A 25734-nucleotide genomic window follows, 5' to 3' on the forward strand; every position below is an offset into this window, starting at 1 on the left:
TTTGTGGTGCACCGAATAAACAACCTTTATTTGCATCCAATCTCCAAGTGTTTGTGTTTGTGATGCTAACAAGGATATTGGCATAACTATTTATCTTCATTTTCTAATATTTTCATCCAAAGAAGGCAGCTAGACATCATTTCTCCATGAAAATGATAAACCTTATGGAAATATGAGGATAATAGGATTTAGGTGACGTGAATGGAAATGCTTTAGATTCCATTCAGAATAGATGGGTTAATTAGAAACATAAAAATACATTGCATTGAATGAATTATATCGTATTAGTTACCACATGATTCAGATCAACACCTCAATATGTAATTGGCTTATAAAATGGTAGCTTGTGCATTTGAATCAGGACATCCAAAGATTATAAAACATGTAACATTTATTCTAATGTCTGATTTCATCTTCAATGCAAAAGGAACAAAATGTCGGATTGTATGTGAATGTTAGCCATAATGATACAGGGCTAGGATAATAGAAGTGGCAGATGACAATTGACCTTTATTTTTACTAATAACTGATCATATTTGATATCTTTCCTGATGTTTTATTTTCTTAGACAAACAATGTGAATGTGAAAATCTCATCTTCGTATCAAAATGGAAAGAAAGATTACATGTAGTGAATCTGATGAGGATACAGCCTATAAGCACAAATTATATTCAGTAGTTCCCTAAACCCCATAATTACGTGGCACAGTGTGAATGAACACAATCTATTTTGCAGGTCTCAGAAATGACAGAGATGGTAAGATGCTACTTTATAAACATAGAATATACTAATCTCCCTTTAGTTCTCTCCACTTTAAAACATATCCCTCTCATCTCATGAAGGACGAACAAGGGTCAGGAAAAGCATATTGTGGTGAAACACACTTATTCTCAAATCCCATAACTGCACTTATGATAGAACATTCTGTCAGAAAAAAAAGTGATGCACAGACACAAATATAATTGTAATGAAGGACTTGGTTGTGTCTAGACAAAGTAAGATAGCAAGTAAATCCTGTTTAAAATCATCTGAAATCTAACTGGTCTCACTTTATAAGCCTCATGAATAACATTAAACCTGACATTTTCACCTCTCACACACACAGACACACTCACAGAGAGCGAGAGAGGGAGAGAGAAAGAGAGAGAGAGAGAGAGAGAGAGAGAGAGCATTGCTCCATTTGTATTGTATGTTTGAAATGTCCACATTGCCATTCATATTTGGGGGGAAAGCTGTTTGGCCATGCTGGCAGGTGGAAAGCAACACTGAGCCATAACAAACAGATCCCCAACCTGCATGTGCTCTCTTCATCTCCAGTCCTAGCCTGGAGACCTGCAGACCCAATCCTCTTCACAGCTTCCTCACCGGACACCTGAGAACTCGCTGCATGCAGATAAGGATTCCTGGAATGATAATGCTCAAGCTTTCACGCATACCCAAGTGTTCAGTGATGTTAAGGTCTGCTGTGTCCACCCTTGTCTCAGATAGATTACGACTCAAAGACACCCAATGTGGAAAGGAATGGTTAATCCCTGTCCCTAAAGCACTGTCGCGTCTCTCCCGTCACTGTAGCCTCCCTGAGACTGCTTGTATACTCTCCACAGTTGGAGTTTTACTGGCCTTAGTTATCTTATTGATGTCTTTACTATGCATTCAGGATTTACAGCCATAAGAAATTCACTTTTTTTGGCTAATAATCTGTGGTGAAAAGCATCAAGAGCAAATGAAGGAGAGATGTGAGAGAGCTATAAGGAAAGTCAAGACCCTTGCAACCCTTAGAACTCTGCTGTGAATACAAATGTAATGTGAGTCATCTGCCGCTCCTACACACTAACACACACATCCACACACAAGCAAACAATTAGATAAATTGCATATACTCCCTGCTAATGGCACATCCTTTTAATGCTAAGCTTGCGCATAGGCTGTGATTTAGGGTAACATATTAGCACATTAGTAGCTGAAAATGATGTTTATAGCATGTTGAGGGGTATCACTTCTGTCACTTGCTCCTCTCAGCAAATGACATGTTGACTTACCTCCGAGTGCTTCTCCTCATTCCACTGCCGGTAATTCTAATGGTAAATTAGCCAGGCAGAAGTACTGTCTAATGGTATTATGCTAATAGCCTTACCTCTGTCTTCCACAATTTAGTCTGAAGTGCTCTGTGATAGCTGCATAAGCACTTTGCGAATCATAGACTGACAAAGTAGTGTCTTCATAGAGCATATCTCAGAAAAGAATGTGTGCCAGTCTTGCTTTGGATATTAACATAATTTTGTGATAATCTTGACAGTTAAATGACATTTATTACTTTATATGAAAAACAGTAGCATCAGCGCAAGAGTTTATGAAAGTGGCTATGCATCTTAATGTAGCATGGCATTGCAATACGTTTAAAAATAGTTACTTCCACTGTTCTAGGAAATGCTGTGTCAGTGTTTAGTGTGTCACCTTTTAAATTCTTTCAAATAGTGTGTGGAGGTTTCCCATAGAGATACTTTTATTTAAGATAATACTTACACTTTTTACTCAATAGCAGTCACTGTTTTTTTTTTCTTTTAAACAAACAGCAAATCTGTGATTGCAAAGTTCTATTCATTTTCAGTGGACCACTTGCCAAACTCCAACCGTCATAGATTAGACTTCTTATATTTTTAATACTTAATGTACTTCTTTCGATGGCACAAGTTCATTTTAAAACACAAGTGCTCTGGGTTTGTCTTTAAAAGTAAACACCTCACAAAGATCAAAAATCTTCCTATAAAAGAAGAAAGAAACGTTAAACATTAAGGGATGGAGAAGGGAACACAATCGGCTCTGGAACACATACACTTCAAATAGTTAATGAAATTTTTAAGCCTGATGTCATTTCAAAAAAAAAAGAAAGAAAAAGAAAAAAGAAGGAAAGAAAGAAAGGAAAATGTCATTGGTAGTTCTGCAGAGTGTCACGACATCTCTGGATTAACGCCTTGCTGTATTGTCAGTATGTCAACGTCTTGGTGAACACGAAATTTTACATGATGGAAGTTCTTGTCCTTTAGTTATAAAACATGGATGGAAGTTTGGAAGGCTGCCCCGGAGAAAGCAAAGAAGTTCTGTTGGAGAGTTTCCATTTCTAAGGATATCGGTATTCCACTGAAATCCAAATACATCATTTTCACTGTCCTCAAGCAGTCTTCAAGTCCTGGATCCTGCATTTCCATATGATCTAAGGTAATGGTTCCAGATATCCTTAACCCAGACTACCGTGTGACCTAAAAAGAAGACTTATGTTAATATATGTATTAAAGCAGCCATTAATGCATACAAATGTTTGACTTTAAAGCAAAATGTTTGATTTGGGACCAATATTTTATATCAAATTGCCAAACCTGATATTCCATGGAAATAGTTTAATCTAACATGGAAATGTGAAACAGTGAAAAATATTAAAGTTATGATATACCAATATAGATGCTAATTATGTTAAATAAACATCCTAGTATGCAGGTATTTTTAAAATACCTGAAATATTTTTAATTATTTTGTAGTATCAAATAAAAAAGCAGAGGAGCTGTGCATTGTGGTGAAAATATGTAGCATCAAGATTATTTACTGTAAAATAAGGATGAAAATGCAATTCATCCTGGAAGCTTTAGTTTGTTGAGACCTTCCCCTTCACTTTCAAATTATTTTGAGATGATACAACAGAAATGTATTATTTTTCTGTTCTTCAGATGTGAGCTTACAAATTAGTTAGTTAGTTAACTAGTCAATTCTCTAAGCTCATGTACTTACCACAAGCTAGCTTAGCTGACATGTTTGGTGACTTGCTGTTGTATTAGGCAGTTTTCCTAACACTCTTGTCTAAAAGCCTTGTCTAAAAGCCTTTTGAGGTAATGCTGGACTGAGGAACACTGTGTGTCCTCTCACTTGCCTAAGTGCTGAGTTTAAGTGTCTAGATCTACAGGTTTGTGTCAGTAATGCTTATGAAGCAATGCTCATTAAGATAAATCTTTTTTTTAAACTCACATTAGTTTTATGTCATTCAAAATACAAGAAAAGGCTGGAGACAGTTTTGTCATTTTAAAAGCAAGGTGCATGTATTGCACAAATGTACATTATTATTTAAAAAATATATATTTTAGAAACAATTTATAAACTGTATATTTTACCATAATAAAATAGCGCAGTAAATTAGGTATTTGGTTGAAAATCCAAAAAATTCATGAATCAACTTTTACATAAAGTTACAAAAATGTTAAAACTTGGATAAGAATATGTGTTTAAAACTGCCAAGACTTAATTTATATCTAAATTTGTAATCTAACCTGATTACTCCTGTTCAATGGAATTCAAGCAATTTGATGAGCCTGAGATCAGTCTGCAAAAGGGACATCTGTTATAGGCTTCATGTCCTTCTCGCCTGATTTCTCCTCATTATCTAAGCTATAACTGCTCCTGTTAAAGCTTCTTTCCTACAAATGAGGTGTTAGCACTGTGGTTAACTCATGCTCACACCCCTCGCTGCGACAGCACCTATCAGGCTCATTAACTTCAGCAGCTCTTCCAGCTCAGCAGCCACGGCCCAAAATACCGTTCTGGAGCATGCTGGGATGGGAGGTGAGAGCTCTGCTGGGCCCGAGAGCCTTTAGCATGCCAGTCTGGTCTTGCTCCTGCTCAGTGACACACACACACTCACACACACATACACACTGGCAGGGTGGAGTGCGCAGCTAGCTGAGGTTAGGTTATGTCTCTGTATCAGAGGACGAGGCTGTGCCACTTGGCTGTGCAGGGAATCCCAGTGTAATCTACACCTTCAGATCAGAGACAGCAGGGAGCTGGAGGGTGCGCTGACGAACTGAGAGGTGTTTAGGTCACTTCCTTCTTGTGCACTCCCTAGTGCATCATAGTTCACACATGTACTTGCTACATTGTGCTGATGCCAGATTGCACACACTTTGGTCGTGCCTGAAATTCCCGCTGGACTAATTATGCAAACTAATATATATATATATATATATATATATATATATATATATATATATATATATATATAGACTGTATTATTGCCATCGTTGTTCTGTAAACCAAATGCTATTGCACTGAAATAATGTCAGGTGCTTTACAGCATGTGGCAAATGATTTACAGATTGGTTTCATAACACTTTATGTTAGTTAAATCACTGACAATAACAATGACAATTACCTTTAGTCAATACTCTCTCTAGTAAAATTCATAGCTCTCTTGCAGTATGAATCGTCTGACATGGAATCTGTTTATCGGTGGCCTTGCAGTACTACAATGCTTTATGATGGATGTAAAACAAAACCATAACAGAACAAGGTCAACCGATGGTTTACACTCATTACCAAGGCCCTGGCGATGGAGACAAAAACCGACCAATCGGGCGCTCCAATCCTGTCACCATGGTGACACATCTGGGATTCCATACTCTCGCTGTATTCGAGACATGTGCGAGGGCGGTGGCCTGGAGAGCTCCAAAAATCAAAAGCAGCCAGGTTTTGAGAGGAGCAGGCAGCACCTCACAGGCATGCCTGCCACTGACGTGACTGTGAGTGTTCTAGCATGCATTATTTAAGGCAGCTAAAGTGAAAAAGGGCTGCCTCACGCAAGCCCCCTCTGTCCTATGAATAATTTAGGAACTGGCTGAAGAAGGTGTTTGGTTAGTCAAACACCTCAGGCTAACGGATGGCTACGAGCCCAGTGTGTCAGTGTTAAGATGCGCATACTGACATTCACAGGCATGTACCTGAAAACTCACAAATTACACACACAGGCTCACACACAGTGTACAGAAAAACTGATTGCAGAACCATTTATCCAGAAAGCTTGTGTTGATTTTTTGCTGCAGTATTATATAAAAGTTTACTTTAATTTCATCTGGGTCAAATATCAATGTGACATATTCACACTGGGGGTCTGTATTAACGGCAAAGGGTTATAAACAGTTGTTTGAAGCTAATCCTCAGATCCTGAAATAGATGCTTTATCCTCTTTAGATGACAATGGGGTAAAAGAATCCAAAGAAAGTGAGGCATGTTACAAAAGACTGTTATTCAGGAAAATTGCAAAACAGCTTCTGAGAATATCCTATAAGCTTAGCATGGTTTCATTCTCCAGTTGAATATAAGCAGCACATAAATTACATAGTAGCGTGACGGTAATTTCCAGCTCAGTACTTTTATGTGCTGACCCATACTAGTTATTCAGAAATATCTGCCAAATAATAGGTTCCATTTTCACTTTTCACATATACCACAATACTTGTGATCATTTCCCATTTTTCTATTCCTTCATAAATGATGGCTTATGGATTATTTAACCTTAACCAAACCATTCATCCATCCAAATCATAATAGCTGGTGTTATTAATACTTTAAAGTGATGCTACATACCCAAGGTTTGCCCAAGGTATAGCACAATGACTGATTATCAAACACACTGTTGGTGTTAGGAGACATAAAGGAAAGTTTCATCAGAGGTTTTTTCTCACCCTGGTCGTCTTGACTTTGTTCCCGGTGCTGCAACTCCAACCTTTAAGATCTGGCAACACCTTACATTCCTCACCCTCCATACAGGGCTGCATCTGGCACCACCACTTCTGTGCTACTATAGATGCTATGAAAACAGATACAGAAAGAGAAAAAAAGAGAATAATTCTCTCGCTTACTCACTCATTTAAAAAAAGCACATTTAGAAAGAAAGAGTAAAACAACAATCACCCCATATCCAAAAATTTATACGGATGAAGCTCTATTAAATTTTTTCCAACAAAAAACCCTATTTTTTGTTCTTTTTCTATCTCTCTTTTTCACTCTTCCTCTCCATTTCTCTCTGCATTAGAGGAAATCAGGCTGTGAGTGGTTCAACACGTGCTGATGATGGAATCCATTACTGGTTTGCTGCTGGTCTCAGGGAACAAGGCAAAGGTTGGAATGTCAAGATGTGTCAAAATGAAGTGAACCATGGTGAGAAATGATAACAGCAGTAAAGGCTAAGGCCAAAACACCAAAGAAGGAGTGCAGAAATATTAGACAATAGTTCAAGGGTCTGGAAACAGATGAGTGAACAGATCTCTCTAACACACACACAATGAGCACTTTGCTAAATCTGAGTAGGGCCTCACTTTGCTTTCAAAACAGGCTCAATTCTTCATGGCACGCATTCCAGAAGATGTAGGAAACATTCGTTTGAGATCCTGGTCCATGTTGACATGTTTGCATCACGCAATTTCTGCAAATTTTTTCAGGAGCACTTTCATGCTGTGAATCTCCTGTTCTACCACATCCCCAAGGTGCTCTATTGGATTCAGATCCGGTGACTTGTTAAGTATCTAAAATATTAAAACAGTCTGTCTGGCACCAACAACCACACCACATTTAAAGTCACAGATATTATATTTTCATCCCATTCTGAGGTTTGATTTGAACATTAACTGAAGCTCCTGTTGTGTATCTGTATGATTTTATGCATTGTGCTGCTGCCACATGATTAGCTGACTGTATAACTGCATAAATGAGCAGATGTACAAGTGTTCTTATTAAAGTGACTGGTGAGTATATATTTATACAACAGTTGTAGCAAGACAAGATGTTCAGGTTCTAATCACAGGTTTATTCTAATATGCTGAGGTTTCTACAGTAACAACATATTTGCAGTGACTTAAATGACATGCTCCACATAATCCAAGGCATGCAATAAGTGGACTAAAAATGTAGATTTATCATAGAAAAACATATAATGGATAATATGGTGATGCTTAGTGTAATGGGATGTTTATTTAACCTCTACAGAAGGAGCTTCATGTGTCACTACTTTGTAACAAGCTAAATGTTTTTTTAGCTTAAAGAGAGAGAAAAAATGACAGACTGGTCACTTTTTATAGCTGTTATAATTTACATGGTAACAGTGAATTGTTCGAAAATTTTAAACATAAATATAAACTGATAAAAAAGCATGACACTCTATTGGGCTTTAATTTATACAATATTGCTATAGTTTAAGATAAATTAAAAAGACATTGGGGCTGTTATAGAAAATAATCAAATTCAGCATGATAAACATCCCTGATCTGCTATAGAATCAATTACATATGGTATATCCTACCAAAATCTGCTAGTGTTTATTTGGTTACTCTGTTGTACTTTGGTATCTTAGTAAATGTGTCTCACAGCTCTGGAGGAGACAGGGGCACAGAGGGCAACCAGAATCTGCCGGTATATTACAGAGCAGAAAAGAAGATCAGGATCGATTGACCCGTCCAGAGAGAGAGCCTGTCGACATGTTATTAGACAAGCAGGCTCTGCCGCGCTCCAGCGTGCAGGAGGATGATGGTGTCATGGTGAAATGGCTCTCGACTCTGGAGTGACAGGTGCGAAAGATGAGATGGCGATAGAGATGTGGGGCTCTAGTTTGATGGGCAGAAACAGTTTGGGGCACGTTTTATCGATTACATGACTTTAAACACAGACAATTCAATTGGAACCACTGACTCCACCGAAGTGTTTACAGGCGGCAATTTGCATGTAATGTATTTGCCTCTGTCTATGAGGCAAAATAACACTTCACACATATTACACTCTATTTACATGGAAATATTTGCTCTAATATGCTGGTAGTTATGTAGTGAAATATAAAAGAAGAATTTTCACTCCTGTATTTTTGGCAGGAGTAAAAAAAAGAACAGGTTAGAGACTATCAATATTCATGCCGGGTCTTCAGAAAAGAGAAATATCTCACATGAAATCAAAGCCTATGCAAGAAGAGAAAAACAAATCTTACCATCCACGCAGGAGGGGGCAGCTCTGGTGGTGCCGGCGACTTGTCCGGGAAAGCAGGAGCACTTGACAGTTTGAGAACGCTCTTCGATTTTGTTCTTGTTACAACAACGGTGCGCTGCTATGACCTCACAGGTTCCTGCCTTGACATGTACTGCAGAAACAAAACAAGGACACAAAGCCATTAAAACCGGACAGCTGTTTCAACCTTGACTCCTGCAGGCATTAAAGTCTGCAATTTTATGTTTGCCTTCACCTCTGGTTCTAGGTGGAAAGAAAAAGTAATATTGCCATGGCAAAGGGATCATTTTAATTAACAAAAAAGCAAACAAATGGTAGGATATGGCAGTGTTTTTATGTTACCAGTGAAATACTGCTTTACTGGAAGACTTTTAGGTGCATTTGGTTAGAGTTATGAATAAGGTGTATTAGGATGTATGATTAATATTTACCATAAACAATATATATATATATATATGGAAATTGGAGCATGTACACAAACATAAAACGCTCACACTTTACTCATTCACATTTTGTGGGCCAAATCGGTTAGTAAAGAAAAACTCAAAGTTTTAGTGTTCTTTTCAAATCAGCCTTAATTACATTGGTAAAGATTTTCAATTTACAACTTGAGCTGAAAATTGATTGAAAAAAGGGCCTCCATCTTCCCATTAGCGGGCCAATCTGAAAATCTCATCAACAACATTAAAAACATTTTGTCTCCAATCAATAAGAAGCCATGCGGACACACACAAAAGGGTCTATCATGCAGAGGGCCAATCACTTGCTGGAGAAAGAAAACAGATTTGTTGGTGTGGGCATGTATGGCTGAAGGTCTGCGTTATTTTTTGTGTGATTATCTCCCAGCCCAAAGGCACACATAGGGTGAAACTTAATTTAGAAAGTTTGCTACTTTCTAAAGTCACAGAATGAATAGTCTAAGTTTGTTTTTAGGTGATGAATGTTGGAGGAACAGGAGGGCATTTTCCCTTTTTTTGGATGGATCGATGAACCCTCAAATAACAATGGTCTGTATACAAGATTACCAAATTATCAGCGCTGTTATAAATAATAAAATGGTTTCATACCTGATCAAAGAGTAGGATTGAGTTACCTCAGGAGATATTTCACTGAAATAATGGGTTATGCACCTCTATGCAGGTGTGTTGGTTCTGACAAGGTTTTAGCTTTTACTAAAAAAGAGGAAAACAGCGAATCCTAGCCTCTGACCCTACATGTTAGGAGAAGAGTAGAAAGAGCAGCACACAAACCCAGCATGAACATTTCTCTCACAACAGCAATGAGAATCTATGCTTGATGACACCATCCCAGTGCTTCATGACCTTTCTAAGTGGGTGTTGTGTCTTGTCTCTGACATTTGTGTAAAATTTCTATGCCATGCAGCACCCACGATCAATAGATTTCACTTATAGCACTTAGGCCGGTCATCAACTAGCAAGTCAGGGAGCATGGATCAGGCGCTGGAGAAGCAAAGGGCCAGGAGCTAACATTAATATAGACTGGCATTGGGTTCCAGACCTCCAGAAAGTCAGTGCTTCACAGACCCTTCGTCATTCACATCCACTGATCCTTGATTGATAAGTGATTTATCATTACCAAAAATCATATCATTATCAAAAAAACTGGCTCAAATATATTGGTTACTATTGTGAGCATGATAGCAGATCTCATTGATTTCCACAGTTTTTTTTATTACGGTTTACATTACCAATAAGGATACATCATATATCAAGCACTGAATATGCCATTGCACCTGATCAGACATAGAAAAAGACTTTAACTCCATACAACCCCTGTGAGGTGTTATGGATCAGGAATCCCTGTGAATGTCTGTCTGCTAGTTTCCAGAAAGTTCATTATGATCTTCCACAAATACTCAGAAGATTTCGTAACTGCTTATTCAGATGCTCATTGAGTGAGAGTTAGCACCATTGGTTACTGAAAGGATTGTGGTAGCAGCTATTAGTAGTTTCATGATGCTTTTCTGTTTTCTGTTATTTTCTGATGGGTTTTGACTAAACAGTAATTGAAAGTTATTTATAATTCCATTTTCACAAATATTGCAATCCATCTTTCAAGTAGTATTAACACAATCCAAATAAAAAGCAAATGATTTTTACATTTATATATATGACTTCCAGTAATGTTCTGATAAATAAATACAGTTTGATATTTTACATCTCAGAAAAGTGCAATATATAACAAACCCTGCATTATAGTTTTTTTCAGCATAATCTCTAATCTGGCACTGACTGTAGCAGGAAATGGTTTGTCTGTAAAGCTAGAAAAAGTAGATCCAACATAGAAAACTGGCTTTAATTAGCTGGTTTAAAACAAACAAACAGCACAAGACATAAAACGCAATATCAGAATCTGCTGGTAATAGAGTAGCATTCTCATTAAGCCTTGTGTTTGGACAGATGGTGTGGGACCATAACGTCTATCTGTTACGACATTGACTGAGACCTTAAAATAGATAGATTTTCTTTTTTTTTTCAATAAAGAATTCCAGTATTAACAGTTAACTATTTCAGAGTCAATTGTCAGAGTCAGTTTCAGATTTAATACCATTAAAAGATTGTACATAATTCTAATGCCTTGGTTACTGAAATGTATACTGAGATGTATATATTGTATATATGCCTCTAATGGTTTTATGTTATTTGCAATATATACATTTCAATGTACAATATACATCTCAGTATACATTTCATACATAATCTTATATATATATGTTACAGTGTACTGTCTGTTTATTTACACTTAATTCTTAATTTAAATTCCTTTAGTGTTATGTTTAAATGTCCTTGTTGCTGGCGGCAACAATTATATATGATGACAATTAAAGTACTTTGTTACCTCACCTCACTTACAACCAGGCTAAATTACACTTCATATACACTCACTGGTCAAATTACTAACACTGAGTAGGATCTCCCTTTGTTCTCAAAATCAGCTTCAAATCTTCATCGCATGGCATTTTGAAAACATTCCTTTGATATTCTGGTCCATGTTGGCATGATTGCATCATGCAATTCCAGTAGAATTTTTCAAGTGTACTTTCATGCTGTGAATCTCCTGTTCTAGCACATCCTAAAAGTGTTCCATCAGATTCAGATATATTGGAAACCATTTTTTTGTGACAGGGTGAATTATCATACTGAAAGTATCTATTAGAAGATGAGTAAATTGTGACCATGAACAATGATTGGCTGATGATAATTGCTTGAATGAGTAGGTGTATAAGTATTCCTAATAAAGTGCTCAGTGAGTGTACATAGAAGAAATTATTCAAAACAATTTCAATGACTCACTAAAATGGAGCAAATCAAACTCTGCAGAACTACTAAGTAAACAACAGTGGCAATATAACCTCGCTTTCTATCTGAGACATCTATAAGTTGTCTGGGTATTTTTTTATAACCACCCAATATATACATTTGCAAACATACTGATATTCGGCAGTATTCTAAAATATTTCTTCCATTTGTCAGAGGAAGTCAACAACCGTTTCTCTCCACACAGTTTCCCATGAATGTGATATGACGGGTAAAGAATCTAACTCTGAGCTATGTGACATTACAAGGGTAAAGGCTACTTAAACATAAAACCGAGAATACATCATATGATGCAAGAAAGAAGATCACACAGGCTTTTTTCTCTTTTCAAGTTTCTTTTGTGGCCTGTCAGCTTTTTGGAGCTTTGAGTGGTTGCTTATGAATAAACAGGTTGAGCATATACAGTATAAATAGTGAAAAAAGGAAAAAGATCCACATCCACCCTCCGTACTCATATTAAATTACCATAACATAGCCACTTTTGCCTTTGAGTGCAGCAAGAGAAGGACCACAGACATTGTGCTGCCAAAAGTGCTGTGGAGAGTGTTGTGTTTGCCCAGCATCATATTAGGAACATGTACAAGCTCAGAAAAACATGCTGCAACTTCTCATTAAAACTAAAATCAAGAAAAATAGCAAATATAGTGCATGATGGGCAGGTTTAATGTTGGACTTATACTGATCGGCCACAACATTTAAACCACCAGCCTAATATGCTTGTGCTTGTGCCACCAAAACAGATCTGAGTTGTCAAGGTGTGGTCTCCACAAGATCTCTGATGGTTTACTGTGTTATCTGACACCAAGACATCCTGAAGTCCTGACCTGTTTGTCCAGCTAATAAAAAGATTTGAGAAGATTTGAGAAGAAGTGAGAGCTGAGCAATATTAATCCCTAAACTCTTTGTAATATTGCTTAGAACATTCCAATGCCTTTACGGAATACCTTTGCCATAAAAGGGTGCACTTGATCTGCAACAGTGTTTAGGTAGGTGGTGCATGTTACATCCACATGAGAGCCAGAATCCATGGTTTCCCAGCAGAACATTGCCCAGAGCATCACACTCCCTCCCCTCCTCCAGCTTTCCTTTTTCCCATAAAGGATCCTAGTGCCATCTCATCACCAGATAAGTAATGCACACTCACTGCCTTCCACATGACAAAAGTAATCGTGACTCATCAGACCAGGACACATTCTTCCATTGCTTTGTAGTCCAGTTCTGATGCTCACATGCCCATTGTAGGTGTTTTTGGTGGAGAAGTCAGCATGCTCACAACGACCACGCTGCAGCTACGCAGCCCAATAAAAAGCATGCTGTGATGCACTGTGTTTTTACAAAGCATTAACTAGCATTAACATTAATGTTTTCAGCAATGTGCTACAGTATCTCTTCTGTGAGACTGGATCAGACAGGCTAGCCTTCACTCACCACATGTATCAATGGCCCTGCTCTCAGTTCACAGGTTGTTCTTCCTTGAACCACTTTTTGCTTGGTACTAACCACTGCATACTGTGAACACCCCACAAGACCTGCTATTTTCCATTACAATTTGGTGATTGTCAAAGTCGCTCAACTCCATACACATGCCCATTTTTCCTGCTTCCAACAGATTAACTATAAGAATTGGTTGTTCACTTGCTACCTGATATATCCCAGCCCTTGACAAGTGCCTCTGTAACAAGAAAATCAATGTGATTCAAGTCACCTGTGAGTGTTTTTAATGTTATGGCTGACTGGTGTATATGCCTTATGGCACTGGATTTGAATAGAAAGACTTGAGTGAAAACAAATATGTTAGTTCTTGGCTACCATTAGACCCTGTGCATTTTAAATAAATAAAAAAAAAAAAAAATCTACGTCAGTTGTTAAAGAAAAATAGTTGTAGTTGTAGATGTGAGTGAAGCTAAAATACCTACTGTACTCAGTGATCCAGTGTTGAGTGCAGCAAGTTCATACCAGGAACAAACATGTAGAGGCCAGTGGAGAAAGTTTCAGTCTTTTTACAAGGTAAGCTGGAGCTGGCAGATCACATTAGCCTCAGCAGCTCAGTGAAGCAAGAATACACTCTTGCTCCCTCTCGTCTTCCAGTGGCGTGTTGTTCAGGACCCAATATGTACTAGGTAAATATGTTCTCGGCTGCAATAAAGACTCAGGCACTGTGTGTTCCCCTCATCAATATGCAAGGCTCAATAAAGGAGGATGGTTCATATTGATTTTGTCTTCAGCAAGTAAAGTAACATCATGAAGTATTCATAGACACTGTGCTGACTATATCAGACAAGCACAGGGCATGTTATGTTTTCCAAGCAAATGGCACAGCTGTGCAGTGGCATTTGTTTGGCACTGTTGATCATGTTTTGTAAATCTAATTACAGTATGCCTTACATTTTGACATAACAAAAACAGCTGGCATGTTCTGTTGAACTATTTCTTCAGTTTAAGTTGCAAATGTTAACCTATGACATGAGCTCAAATATGGTAACCTGCAGCAAATGTGTTATATTCATTTCAACAAAAGACCATTAATCATTAATTTTTTTTGTGCACAGTGAAATATGCATGGAATGCATGGACAGTAGAGATGTGCAATGAATACAACAATAAATGTATGACCGTATTAAAAGAAACTTCTCATTGCAACCTTGGTGGAAGGGAGAGTACACTTGCTCTGAGGAAATCAGTGATCAAACTCACTTTCTCTCCATCTGTCCTAACACTTATTACTCAGTGTGGCGGCAGTGAACAAGAAAAAGCGCTTTTCTTTTTTTCTCTCTTTTTTTTCCTAGCAAAGCGTGCGAGTGAGAGGAGCAGAGTGGCAACCCAATTACCACAGGCATTGGCGTGGCAATTTACAGCAAGTCACTTATGAAATTGTTATGAAGCGATGAAGGAGTTGGCCATCTGTGGTACATGGAGTAGGGAGATCAAACAGCCGGGCTCTTTGCAGCTCCAGTTACACAATTAGAGCAAAGGGGATGAGGAAGAGAAGGAAATGCAGTCATTGAGCCTGGCTCTAAAAAAACCCAAATGAATAGATGTCACATCAAATACTCTTTACTGGGCTGTGTCTTTGTCTTCTATCCCACTGAGGCATGGAGGCTTGGGCTGGAATCCTTTGCCAGTGTGATATAAGGGTTTAGGTTCCACCTAGTTAACAGTCTGTGGTTAGGGAGAGCTAATGTGGAGTCCAGTCAGCGCTTCCAAATCAAGCCTGCATCCAAGCAGAGTTCCAAACTACTCTATAAAAAAGCCTAAAATCAACACAACAGGAAGACACACAAAAGAAGCAAGCATGAATAAATGATAGAGCAACACGTTTGAAGGCAGGATTTCTATGGCAGGCGTGACACATGCTGTCAGCTTCTTGTTACTTTGACACTTTTGGAGTTTGAGGCACGGCAGGCTTGGCGTTAAAAGTAAATTAGCAGAGATGAAGATAAAAAAGAGGAAGCAAACCACACTAGAACTGAAATACTATAGCATACCACTCAGGGAACCAGTGAACTTCTGGACCATTCATTTTCACATCGCACCTTCAGAGGCTACTTCTGATCAATGGCCTTTCCCTGAGGAATCACACACCCATCTCAGTCAGTGCTCTGAATGTTATTACATTTCACTTCCAGGAAAAAAAAGCAGCACCCTGAAACTAATGGAGAGCACACAAGTATTTGATCACTGCCCAGCTATCATGCCTTGCAATTGGTGAGAGGAAGTGAAGCTGAAGAGAATCACTCCAGGCTTCAGCTAAAACAACACCATCTGATCTGGAAAAGCCTCATTTAACATAGCATCACATTTCATTTCCTCAGCTACCAACATGCAATATTTTTTAAATTGCACACTGAGAACATAACTAGCAGATTAAACAAAGTATAAATGAAAAAAAAAAAAAAAACATTTGTGATGTATCAAAACCTATAAAGAATTATGCCAATAACGATAATTGTTATTAATAATCAAATCTGGTTAAATGTATATGTGTATGTTAAATGTATATAGTCTGGATTTAAAAACCTATAGACATTGTGCTCCCAATGTTCTCTCAAATAATAAAAGTTTGGTTCAACATAATATAAAGTGTCTTATGTTTCTTGAGTTTGAGTGATCCTCCAGTATAATAGTAGGCCTGTCTCAGCTGATTGAAGTGTTTGAGACTGGCTAAACTGCTTCAAAAGTTCAGCAAGAACTAGCTGAACCTAGTATAAAGGCATAACAAGCTATCTAAGAAAATGCTACATAGATCCCATCTATAAATTATGAAAGTGTGTACTGGTTTATCAGCTTCATACAGGGTTAGTATATGTTTTAGTTCTGCTAATAATTAGCAGCTTTAGAGATGTTAATTATATGGAAATCAGATGATAGACCAGAATCAGGGGCAAAGACCAAAGTCCTTATGAAAATAAATTCTTTTCATTTTACAGAATATTCATGAAGCGCTACAAAGATCTATCTAAATTCAGCAACAGTATTCCATACCCACCATCAGTCCTTCAGGAATAAAATGTTTCTATTCATCCAAGCCTTATGTCTTTCATGTCTTTCCATTTTACTGCTGAATCAGACCAAACAGCTAGATATAATTGGGTGTTGAAGCCAATACTGTGTTTGGAATCTACATGTTCAAGCAGCTCTTTGTCAAGTAAGACCGGTGGGGGTTATATTACAGTGACTGTGATTTTAGTTTCAAATTGGAGACCTGAAACAGAACCTTATTGCACTATTTTGCATTCTTAGTGGGTCTAAAAAGTATCATTTGACTCTAAATCAGTCGGTCAAGTATGATCTAAATTAGGTAAGAACCTATCCATCCAATGTGACCATGCTATCAAGTTTGCCTTTAAATTAACATGATCAATATTAATGTCCAACCGTAAGGTCATTGCTCTAGCCATGCTTAAGGATGCTTCTGAAAATCAGACTTAGAAATTAAATATAACATGTACAAATGTATTTGAAATCATATACACAATGGTATTTTGCTTGATATCTAACTACTTATTTCAGCTAATAGAGCATATGTTTAGGTAAATGTTCACCATCAGGCAGAGAGCAAAATAAAGCTGGGGGAATGGAGAGTTCTGCACTCCCATCACACGCTGCCACCCCTCACACATATGCACGCTGCCTGAGTTGAGATGCCAGTCATGTTTGCTCTAAATAGCAAGCCGTTCCCACCCTCGAAGTGTCAGTAGTGTTTTACATCTCTCATACACACACACACACACACACACATATATACACATATACACACCCAGTCCTCCAAGCCTCTTCCTAGCATGACTGACAGCTGAGATGTCACCAGGCATACTAAGTCTGTAAAAAAAAACAACACCTATGAGCTTCCCTTGCCAACTTATTCCTAACATGCCAGTTACATCTCAAATCGGATGCGGGTAGTGTGGTAATCAGGTCAGATGATCTTGTAAGAATTGGTGCAGTGGGCGGTGAGGTGAGGAGTCAAAAAGTAACAAAGAAAAAACACTACAGATTAAGGCACTAGCTCAACATCAGGAATACTGAAATTAAGCCAAGCTGGCAAAGGAATTTTTGATGCCACCCATGGCCTTAATATATTATTTATTAATAGTAACATTTGGGTTGCTTCACCACTGGAGCTTTCATTCACTCTTTCATTCATCTTCAGTAATCATTTTATCCTGCTCAGGGTCATGGTAGATCCGGAGCCTATCTTGTGAACATTAAGTGTGAGGCAGGAATACACCCTGAATGGCTCATCAGTCCATCGCAGGACACAAAGCACATGCATATTTGCATACTCATTCATATTGGAGAACCTCAAGCCATGACTTGCTATTTACCAGCACCACAGGAAACACTATAATTCTTATAGCCATGAGGAATTCTCACAAATATAAGAGCTACATCATGTGACCTACAGGTGACTGTAAGCACATTAAATGTTTATGTTCACAATCAGAAAAAGACAGAACAAATATGGCTTGCATGGAAGGGTGGCTAGGAAAAAGCCCCTTCTCTTCAAACGGATATAACAGCATGATTTAGGTTTGCAAAATTGCATCTGAACAAACCACAAAAGTTCCAGGGAAAAAAAACATATTTGGACTGATGAGTCCAAGGTGGAGTTATTTGGTCATCTTGCACAGCACCGGGTCTGGCAAAAACCAAACACAACATAATCACCTCGAACACCTCAAACCAACTGTCAAGCATGGTGGCGGAGGCGTGATGATCTGGGATTGTTTTGCAGCCACAAAACCTGGGAAACTTGCAGTCACTGAGACAATGATGATCACTTTATATCAGAATATTCTTGAGATAAATGTGAGGTCATCACTCAAGCAGCTTAAGCATGGCTGAAATTGGGTCATGCAACAGGAAAATGATACCAAGAACCCTAGCAAATCAATTTCTGACTGGATAAAGAAGAAAAATGTCAGGGTGTTGGAATGGCCAGACCTCAACCCTATTGAGATTCTGTGGTAAGATGTTAAGCAAGCTGTGCATAAACAAATGCCCTCAAAGCAATGTTGTACAGAACAGTGGGCCAAAATTTCTCCATGTGACCCCTACAGAAAATGCTTACTTCAAGTGAATCATACTAAAGGTGGGTCAACATTCTACTAAATAATAATTATATGTAATTATAGTGAATGCTTATTTTTTCCCCCACCTGTTTTCTTCTGTTATGGTGTTTTATGGTCATCTGAGGTTATTTCTTAGTTTATAAAAGTTGGTGAGGTCCACACATTTGCTATTTAGACCCTGATCAGTAAAAAACTGACTGGCATAGGGGTTATTTTTTTATCATGAATTAAATGTCATTATTCGTCATGTATATATGTCACAGTAATTGTCAAAGCTGAACTAATCATTGAGAAAGGTAGAGAAAGACCTTGTGACTAAGGTAAAGTATTATTTGATAAACTGTGAATTTTAAATGTCTAAATTACATTAACAAAGCCCAGTTCAAGAGTCATTAACATACTGCAGCCTCTCTAATAGTCATTATAACTGCACACTTCAGGTTAGCACTGCACTGCTTTCAAGCACAGACTATTTCATTTTTCATTATTTTCATTACATTATTCCACAGCAATTTAGCCATCTGTCATTTTGAGCCACCAGACAGGTGTATGTTTCAATAACATTCCCTCCAAATTGGACAGCAGAACTCTCTATTTTGGGCAATGTAGACAGCAGATGAGCAGTTTCAGTACTGTTAAATTTCATGACCAAGATGGTCCAGCCTTGCTTGCCTCTTCTTTTAAGGCGTGCTCAGGATACCATGTTGAGCAGTTCATTCCGGCAGTGAATCAGACTGGGGAATGTAATGAAGTGACTACAGAGACGATTGATAGACCTCATTTTAGAACGTTCTATTTCACTCGACTTCAAGAACATTCTGTTTCACTGAGCTCAAACGACTAGCTGGGAGCATCTTACCATCACATTAAAACAGGGAGAAAAAAGAGAACAAGAAGGACACAGCAGTGAGCCTATTGCAGGCTTTTAAGAATAGGCATTTTTAGGCTGTATATTATATACTATATTACATCATAGCCACTACAAATATCATATCTACTATATGCCAGAATTATTAATCAAACAGTGTAATGTACTCTCCAGGAGAGAATAAATGTCCCCTATTAATCTAGCCTTGGCACAATTATAGCTGGTTTCAAATATTAAACAAGGTTTGCAATAGCCAAATTAATAGGCTTTTTACATGCCACCTTCAATAGCTTTTTCATCTTCTCTAAAGTCATTCCTCTGAACGCTCTTTCAGTGCAATATTATCATTATAAGAGAAGTACAAGAGAATGAATGGATTTAGCTTAAGCATTGTGCCCCCTGACTGTGTATTTGAGCCCTGTAAAAAGTTGTATTAAGGCACTATAAAGGCCTGCTGAAGGCAAACTGATTCATTCCTCCCAGTAGTAGACACCATGTCACTGTCATTTGCTACATATAGTTTCCATCCATAAAATCATTATGTTCCCTATTAATTCACATCCAAAACAGGAAATACAACACTGCTTTGAGTCACAGGCCATCCAGCCACACGTCTCAATGGGTGATAATGAGAGGTTAGTAATGAGAAATAGCTGTAGGTCAGATGAATGATTAGACCGCACACAAGCCAGATGAGTTAGCCAGACAAGAGCTGCCCGTAGAGATAGCAATGTGATTAAAAACAGAGAAAGAGGAAGGCTGATACTCGAAATAAAGGACTGATAATTACAGCACTGCAGCTGTTACTGCCATCTATATTTAAAGTACCTCTCCCGTTTGCAGTTATTTTGATTATTATGTGGAAAATGAACAACTGAGTAGTGAGGAATTCATACAATAAACAACATACAGCCTTTTGTGCTTTTAAGTTTGAATCAGCTTATAGCATTCAACAGGCAGCATAGCTATGTAATATATATATATATATATTTGTATACCGCTTTTAACAATGGACATTTTCTCAATGGTATATATCACTTCACCCAAAATCAGCTCTGATTGAGGCAAATGCCATGCAGATGCTCTGGTCATCTACTGTGAGCACAGATATGGCAAATGCTGATTCAAAATGCTGAGGTTTCGATAAAATATCTTTTTCTGTCCCCTTCCTAACCCCTTTTTTGCTCACTCTTTCTCCAACTGTGCATTCCTTCTAATGAACACAGAAAACACAAACCAGGCATGCTGTATATCCCTGAAGGCATGGGTGCTAGACCAGCAATAATGTGACCATGAACGAATTCATATGACATGCATTGAACTGAGAAATTACTGGGCTTAGAGTTGGGAATACATCATAACAGTAATACAATAATGTGTTAGAAATACTTGCTACATTGGCAGTTAAGTTTAGTCCAATGCCAAATTATGTCATTGTCTGTCCCTAGTACCAGTGGTACAAATATCTTTATGTACAAAATTAAAGAAGGGCATCTGCTGTAGCTTTGTGTCTCCAGTAAAGACAGCAGCTGTCAGGTTTTTTCAGATGCTTGTCTACAGTGTTTTTCATGCCTGTTTTATTTCACCATACAAGCCAGTGGCCCACCCTCAGAAAATGCTTGATTACTATATTATAGGTGGTAGAAGGGGAAGTGGTAGCTCAACTGTTAAGATGTTGGACTACTGATTGGAAGGTTGTGCGCTCCCAGGACCACCAAGCCAATCGTTCTGAATATGGGCATCTGTCAAATGCAATAAATGTAAATGTAATAACCTGGAATTTTAATCATTCAAGCAAAAAATAGGCAGCATATAGATCATATCAAGTCTGTTGTTATCTGCGAGAAATACTAAAATTATTATAGCTTATGTTCCAAATAAACATAATTAATTAGTCCCAGAAGGATTCTTGACAGGGTTCTGGATGTTGTTATTTAGCAAAATGAAATACTCCTTTTATTTTGCTGCCTGCTTCTGTTGGATACTGTGCTCTTTGGTGCACCAAAGTAAGAAGACAAATATATCAGAGACCAGAAGGTTTTTTATCAAGGCCTGACTAGCAAAAATTAATATGGTCTATAAAGGAAAAAAAAAAGCACACCAAGTTTTCAGTTTGCATTAGGAGATCCATCTTGTGCCTGTTCAGTCATAGTCAATGACAAACCTGTCTTTCTAGGCTTGGGAATGACTCCTCAACCAGTTTATCTCTTATCAACTTATGGACTGTTAATGGTTCCCCCATTTTTCTTCTTCTTCTTCTTCTTCTTCTTCTTCTTCTTCTTCTTCCACTGCTCCCTGAAATGATAGCTTATCCAAGGCTTAAGAAAGATCCTCATCTGGTCAGTTTCTGTGAGGCTTGAAGTAGTGTGCATTCTTAGATGCTTTTCTGTTCACCGTGGAGTGTGTATTTGAGTTATTATAGCCTTCCTGTCAGCTTTAACCATTCTCCTCTCATCTCTCTCATCCCCCTTAGAATTGATGCTCACTGGATGTTTTTTGTTTTTTGCACCATTCTGTGTAAACAGAGTTCTGCATACCAAGTAATGTTGTGGGCAACTACTGTACACCACAGTCAAAGCCACTGAGATCTCACTTTTTGACGTGAACATTACCTAAAGCACTTGATATGTACATGCATACAGGACCAGGTGTGTAGGTGTTCCTCTTAAGTGGCCAGGAAATGTATATATAAATATGTGCGTGACACTTTCTTTTTACCTCCATGCCCAAAAGTTCTCTTCTACTGTTTCTACATTCCACATCTCTCCATATCTCCTTTTTCCTGTCATGACTGGATAACAAGTTCTGGCACTGCTACAGTGGTAGTAAGTTAGTATGTGATCTTTTAAGGTTACAGGGAGAGTATGAAGTGCCCAAATGGCAGCAGGTCCCAAGATATCATAGGCAGTGGGGCTAAAGAGGTCTGTTTACTGGTACACCTTGGCGTGACCTCAAAACACCACTGGGACTAAATATGTGATTAGATCAGTGTTAGCCAGGAGCGCTGGAGCTCTGGCAGCTTGGAAAGCAGCTCCTTCTGCCCACTGAGGGCTGAGTGATTGGGCGTCCTCACCATAATCAATCACCGACTTTACTGCCAACACCACACATATAGCAGTGCCGGGAGAAAGATGGGGTCCCTTTAACTTGTTGCTATCTTTGTCACAGCTCCTGAAATGCTGTGTGATTTTATTTAGAGCTGCCCTTTGGCTCAGGAAGGCAAGATTAATTGCTGCTGCCTCTTCACATTGTCCCCGATGGCTCTTTGCAAAGGCTCCTGGCATGTGATCACAAAACATGTCCTCACTAAAATTCATGTAGCCAATCAATGGAGGATTTGTGTATATTGTTAAGCTGTCACTAAGTCTTTGTTGGCCTTGGTTGAATTCCTCATAATATTCCCACTTCAGGCTTCTGCGCTGCCACTGTTTGCCCCTGTGGATGTGGCTCATTATTGTGATGTGAAGTCACAGCTTCCACCTTTAGCCTGGGGTCTCCCCCTCCCTCCTCCCCCCTTGCTCTCTCTCTCTCTCTCTCTCTTTCTTCCTCTTACGTTCATTCAGTGGGATCTCACTGATGACTTTGGCTACTATTTGGCTACTATTCTCCAGCAAACAAAACATGTACAGTTGGGGCCAATAAGCCAAGATTATTGAATAGAAACTCAAGATTGAAAATTAATTAGAATGGAAAAATGTGGGGGTTTTTTTTCAAACTGTTATATTAAAACTTAGTAGATTTGCACTCCTGAATTATATTGCTTGCAGGTATAGTCCAACCTGTTTAAATTACCTTTCTCAAAAAAATTCAGTTAAATATCTTGGAAAAACAGCATGCTAATATGACGTATTTGCACATAGTGTGTGTGTGTGTCTAGTGTTAATGTTCACTAGTGTGACTCTAGCTAGCATTAGCCAGTGCTGTATCACTTTATCTGACTCACCATGCTGAGATGTGAGCACTTTTGTTCATTCTTTGTAGGTCTGAGAGCAAACAGAGGTTAAGTGGAGGTTAAATGAGTGAGTTTGTAGTAGTAAAAAGACATTCCAAGTACATGATGGCCAGGTCCAGAACCAGCATCCCTTCAGCTGTGGCTCAGTAGTTCATCACTAAGCTTGGAATTATTAAGTGGTGTTTCTGTTATTGAGAATTATCAGTATGTGTGTGACTCACCGATGTGGCTGCGGTGTGAGGAGGCCAGGCTCAGCTGCCCCCATAGAGACAGCAGGCAGACGCCAAGCAGTAGCACTCTCTTGCCCACGCACCGCAGCTCCCTCTCCCGCATCCTACACACACAGACACACAAACACACATAAGCAAACATATAGAAGGAGTTAAATCTGTTACAGAAAAACACACAGATGGTTCATTGCAAAGTATTGGTCAAATACATACATATGCATGCACTGTTAACGAATACAGAGCATTGCTAGGATATTTGAGAAACATAGGATCGTCTGCTTCAGTGTTGACAGTATTCCATCAATCATTTACTGAATGTTCTCAAATATCAACCTCTCAGTAAGCCACTCTTCAATGTTGGAGTCAGTGACACAATCCCTCCCTGTTTTGATGGGCTCTTCTTGGCTGGCAAACACAGCGGTCTTGATACAATATCACACAGTGCTGGACAGTAATTCCTGCTCTATCTTCGTGATAGGACCTGAGAGACTAAGAAACAATCAGAGGCTCATCTCACTGCCTGGCCAAACCTGTGTTCTACCCATAAGGGGAAAAAATAATCTGAAAATCACAGCCATCCTTTCAGGCAATTTGTTAGCATATCTTATCAAATTAGCACATAGATACATTTCTTGCACAGAGCTCTCTGCCTCCTCTCTTGGCAGAGACCTGTGAGGATTTGCTGCATATGCTTAGCAGTAATGCAGGCTCTGAAGTTTCACTGGCTCTTGTCTGTGGATGTTTTGGTGTCTAAATAATTAAAGCAATAAAAGGTTGTGATTAAGAACTCCCTGAGCCACTGAACGAGATATGTTGTTCTTTTAATAAGAGCGAGGCCTCACAGTAGTTGTTTATTTGCAAGGACAATAAAGAGTCCTCAGTATATAAAGGGATTTTTGCAGTAAGCAATTTCTAAAAGAAGAGTGCCTTTTTGCTACAGAATATTTTAGCTGTAAAAATACAGTACATTTTTATTTTAAAAATGAACCAAAAAAGTGTCCATGATTAGTTAGTCACTGAAGAAAAAATGCTGCATATTCGGACGTTCCTTCATCCTGACAACCCTTAAAACAGTTATTCGAAGTCAGTGGTGTGTCAAGACTCTCGGGTCAGACTTTTGTACGTATATGCCATACACCAGCTCAGACACATCAAACATCATCACACCCCAGTGAAAGAAGTCTATACTGTTACCAGATTCAGGCATCAGAGTTTTGACTTTTCTCTAGCTAAAGATGAAAGGCATTTATTTGTTCTGTACTTTAAAGTATAAAGTGAGTGAATGATGGTTAGGTGATTTATTCTTACAGGGACATTAGTATCATTAGCCAGTGGTTAAACTGTTTCAGGGTTTATGTAGGGGTTTATGTCCAAACAGGGTGTGTTTAATGAGATATGTGTAGTTGTTACATTTAAAAACTCCAGTCAATCGATAGCATAAAGTGTGGTCTGGGATGCTGCTCTGAATTCTTATCGATTGTTTATTACTTGCAGCTGTCAGATTAATCCACACAGTGGAGAAAGATGGAGCACAACACATATAAGGAAATGTTGTACTGCATATATTTTAAGACAGAATAATTTGTTTCTATAGTGATGGCAGCTGTACTTCATGGTTTTACAACTGCAGAGCTACAAATTCAAATCTATTAGCTTGTCTGTTTTATTTCTCTTTATCACAAGGAAGGAAAATGTTACAAAGTTGAAAAAAGTAGTTCCCTTTCGAGGGAACTCGACACTGCGTCATGACTGACGCTATGGGAACACTTTGTCGAGGAAGTGGGAGTGGGAGACTTCCCCCTCACAAGCTCCAATCCCCTTTGGCATTGTTTACCAGCCACACGTCTGCGCCTCATGGTTCAGATCATGGGGTTCGCAGATGGAGTTAGCGGAAGCAAAACAGGAGACGGGTTCTTCCCTTTCTCTTGTCCTCTCCCCTGATGTTCACAATTCAGCTTTGGGAGCT

The 25734-nt window shown here is 38.5% G+C and overlaps 1 protein-coding gene across 1 annotated transcript in view; it reads right to left on the reverse strand.

The window, feature by feature from the left end:
* Positions 1–442: 442 nt before the first annotated feature.
* The window catches only part of tafa3a (TAFA chemokine like family member 3a), a 77925-nt gene continuing 52633 nt past the window's right edge, over positions 443–25734 (reverse strand). Inside the window, exons 2-5 of the mRNA XM_058402352.1 lie at positions 23760–23872; positions 8792–8941; positions 6504–6628; positions 443–3257 (exon numbers count right to left, since the gene is read on the reverse strand). Of these exons, the coding sequence (XP_058258335.1) occupies positions 3246–3257; positions 6504–6628; positions 8792–8941; positions 23760–23871 (399 nt within the window). The 5' untranslated portion in view covers position 23872 and the 3' untranslated portion in view covers positions 443–3245. The remainder of the gene's footprint in view (positions 3258–6503; positions 6629–8791; positions 8942–23759; positions 23873–25734) is intronic.

This window comes from Hemibagrus wyckioides, linkage group LG11 (genome assembly GCF_019097595.1).
Source record: "Hemibagrus wyckioides isolate EC202008001 linkage group LG11, SWU_Hwy_1.0, whole genome shotgun sequence".
NCBI lineage: Eukaryota > Metazoa > Chordata > Actinopteri > Siluriformes > Bagridae > Hemibagrus > Hemibagrus wyckioides.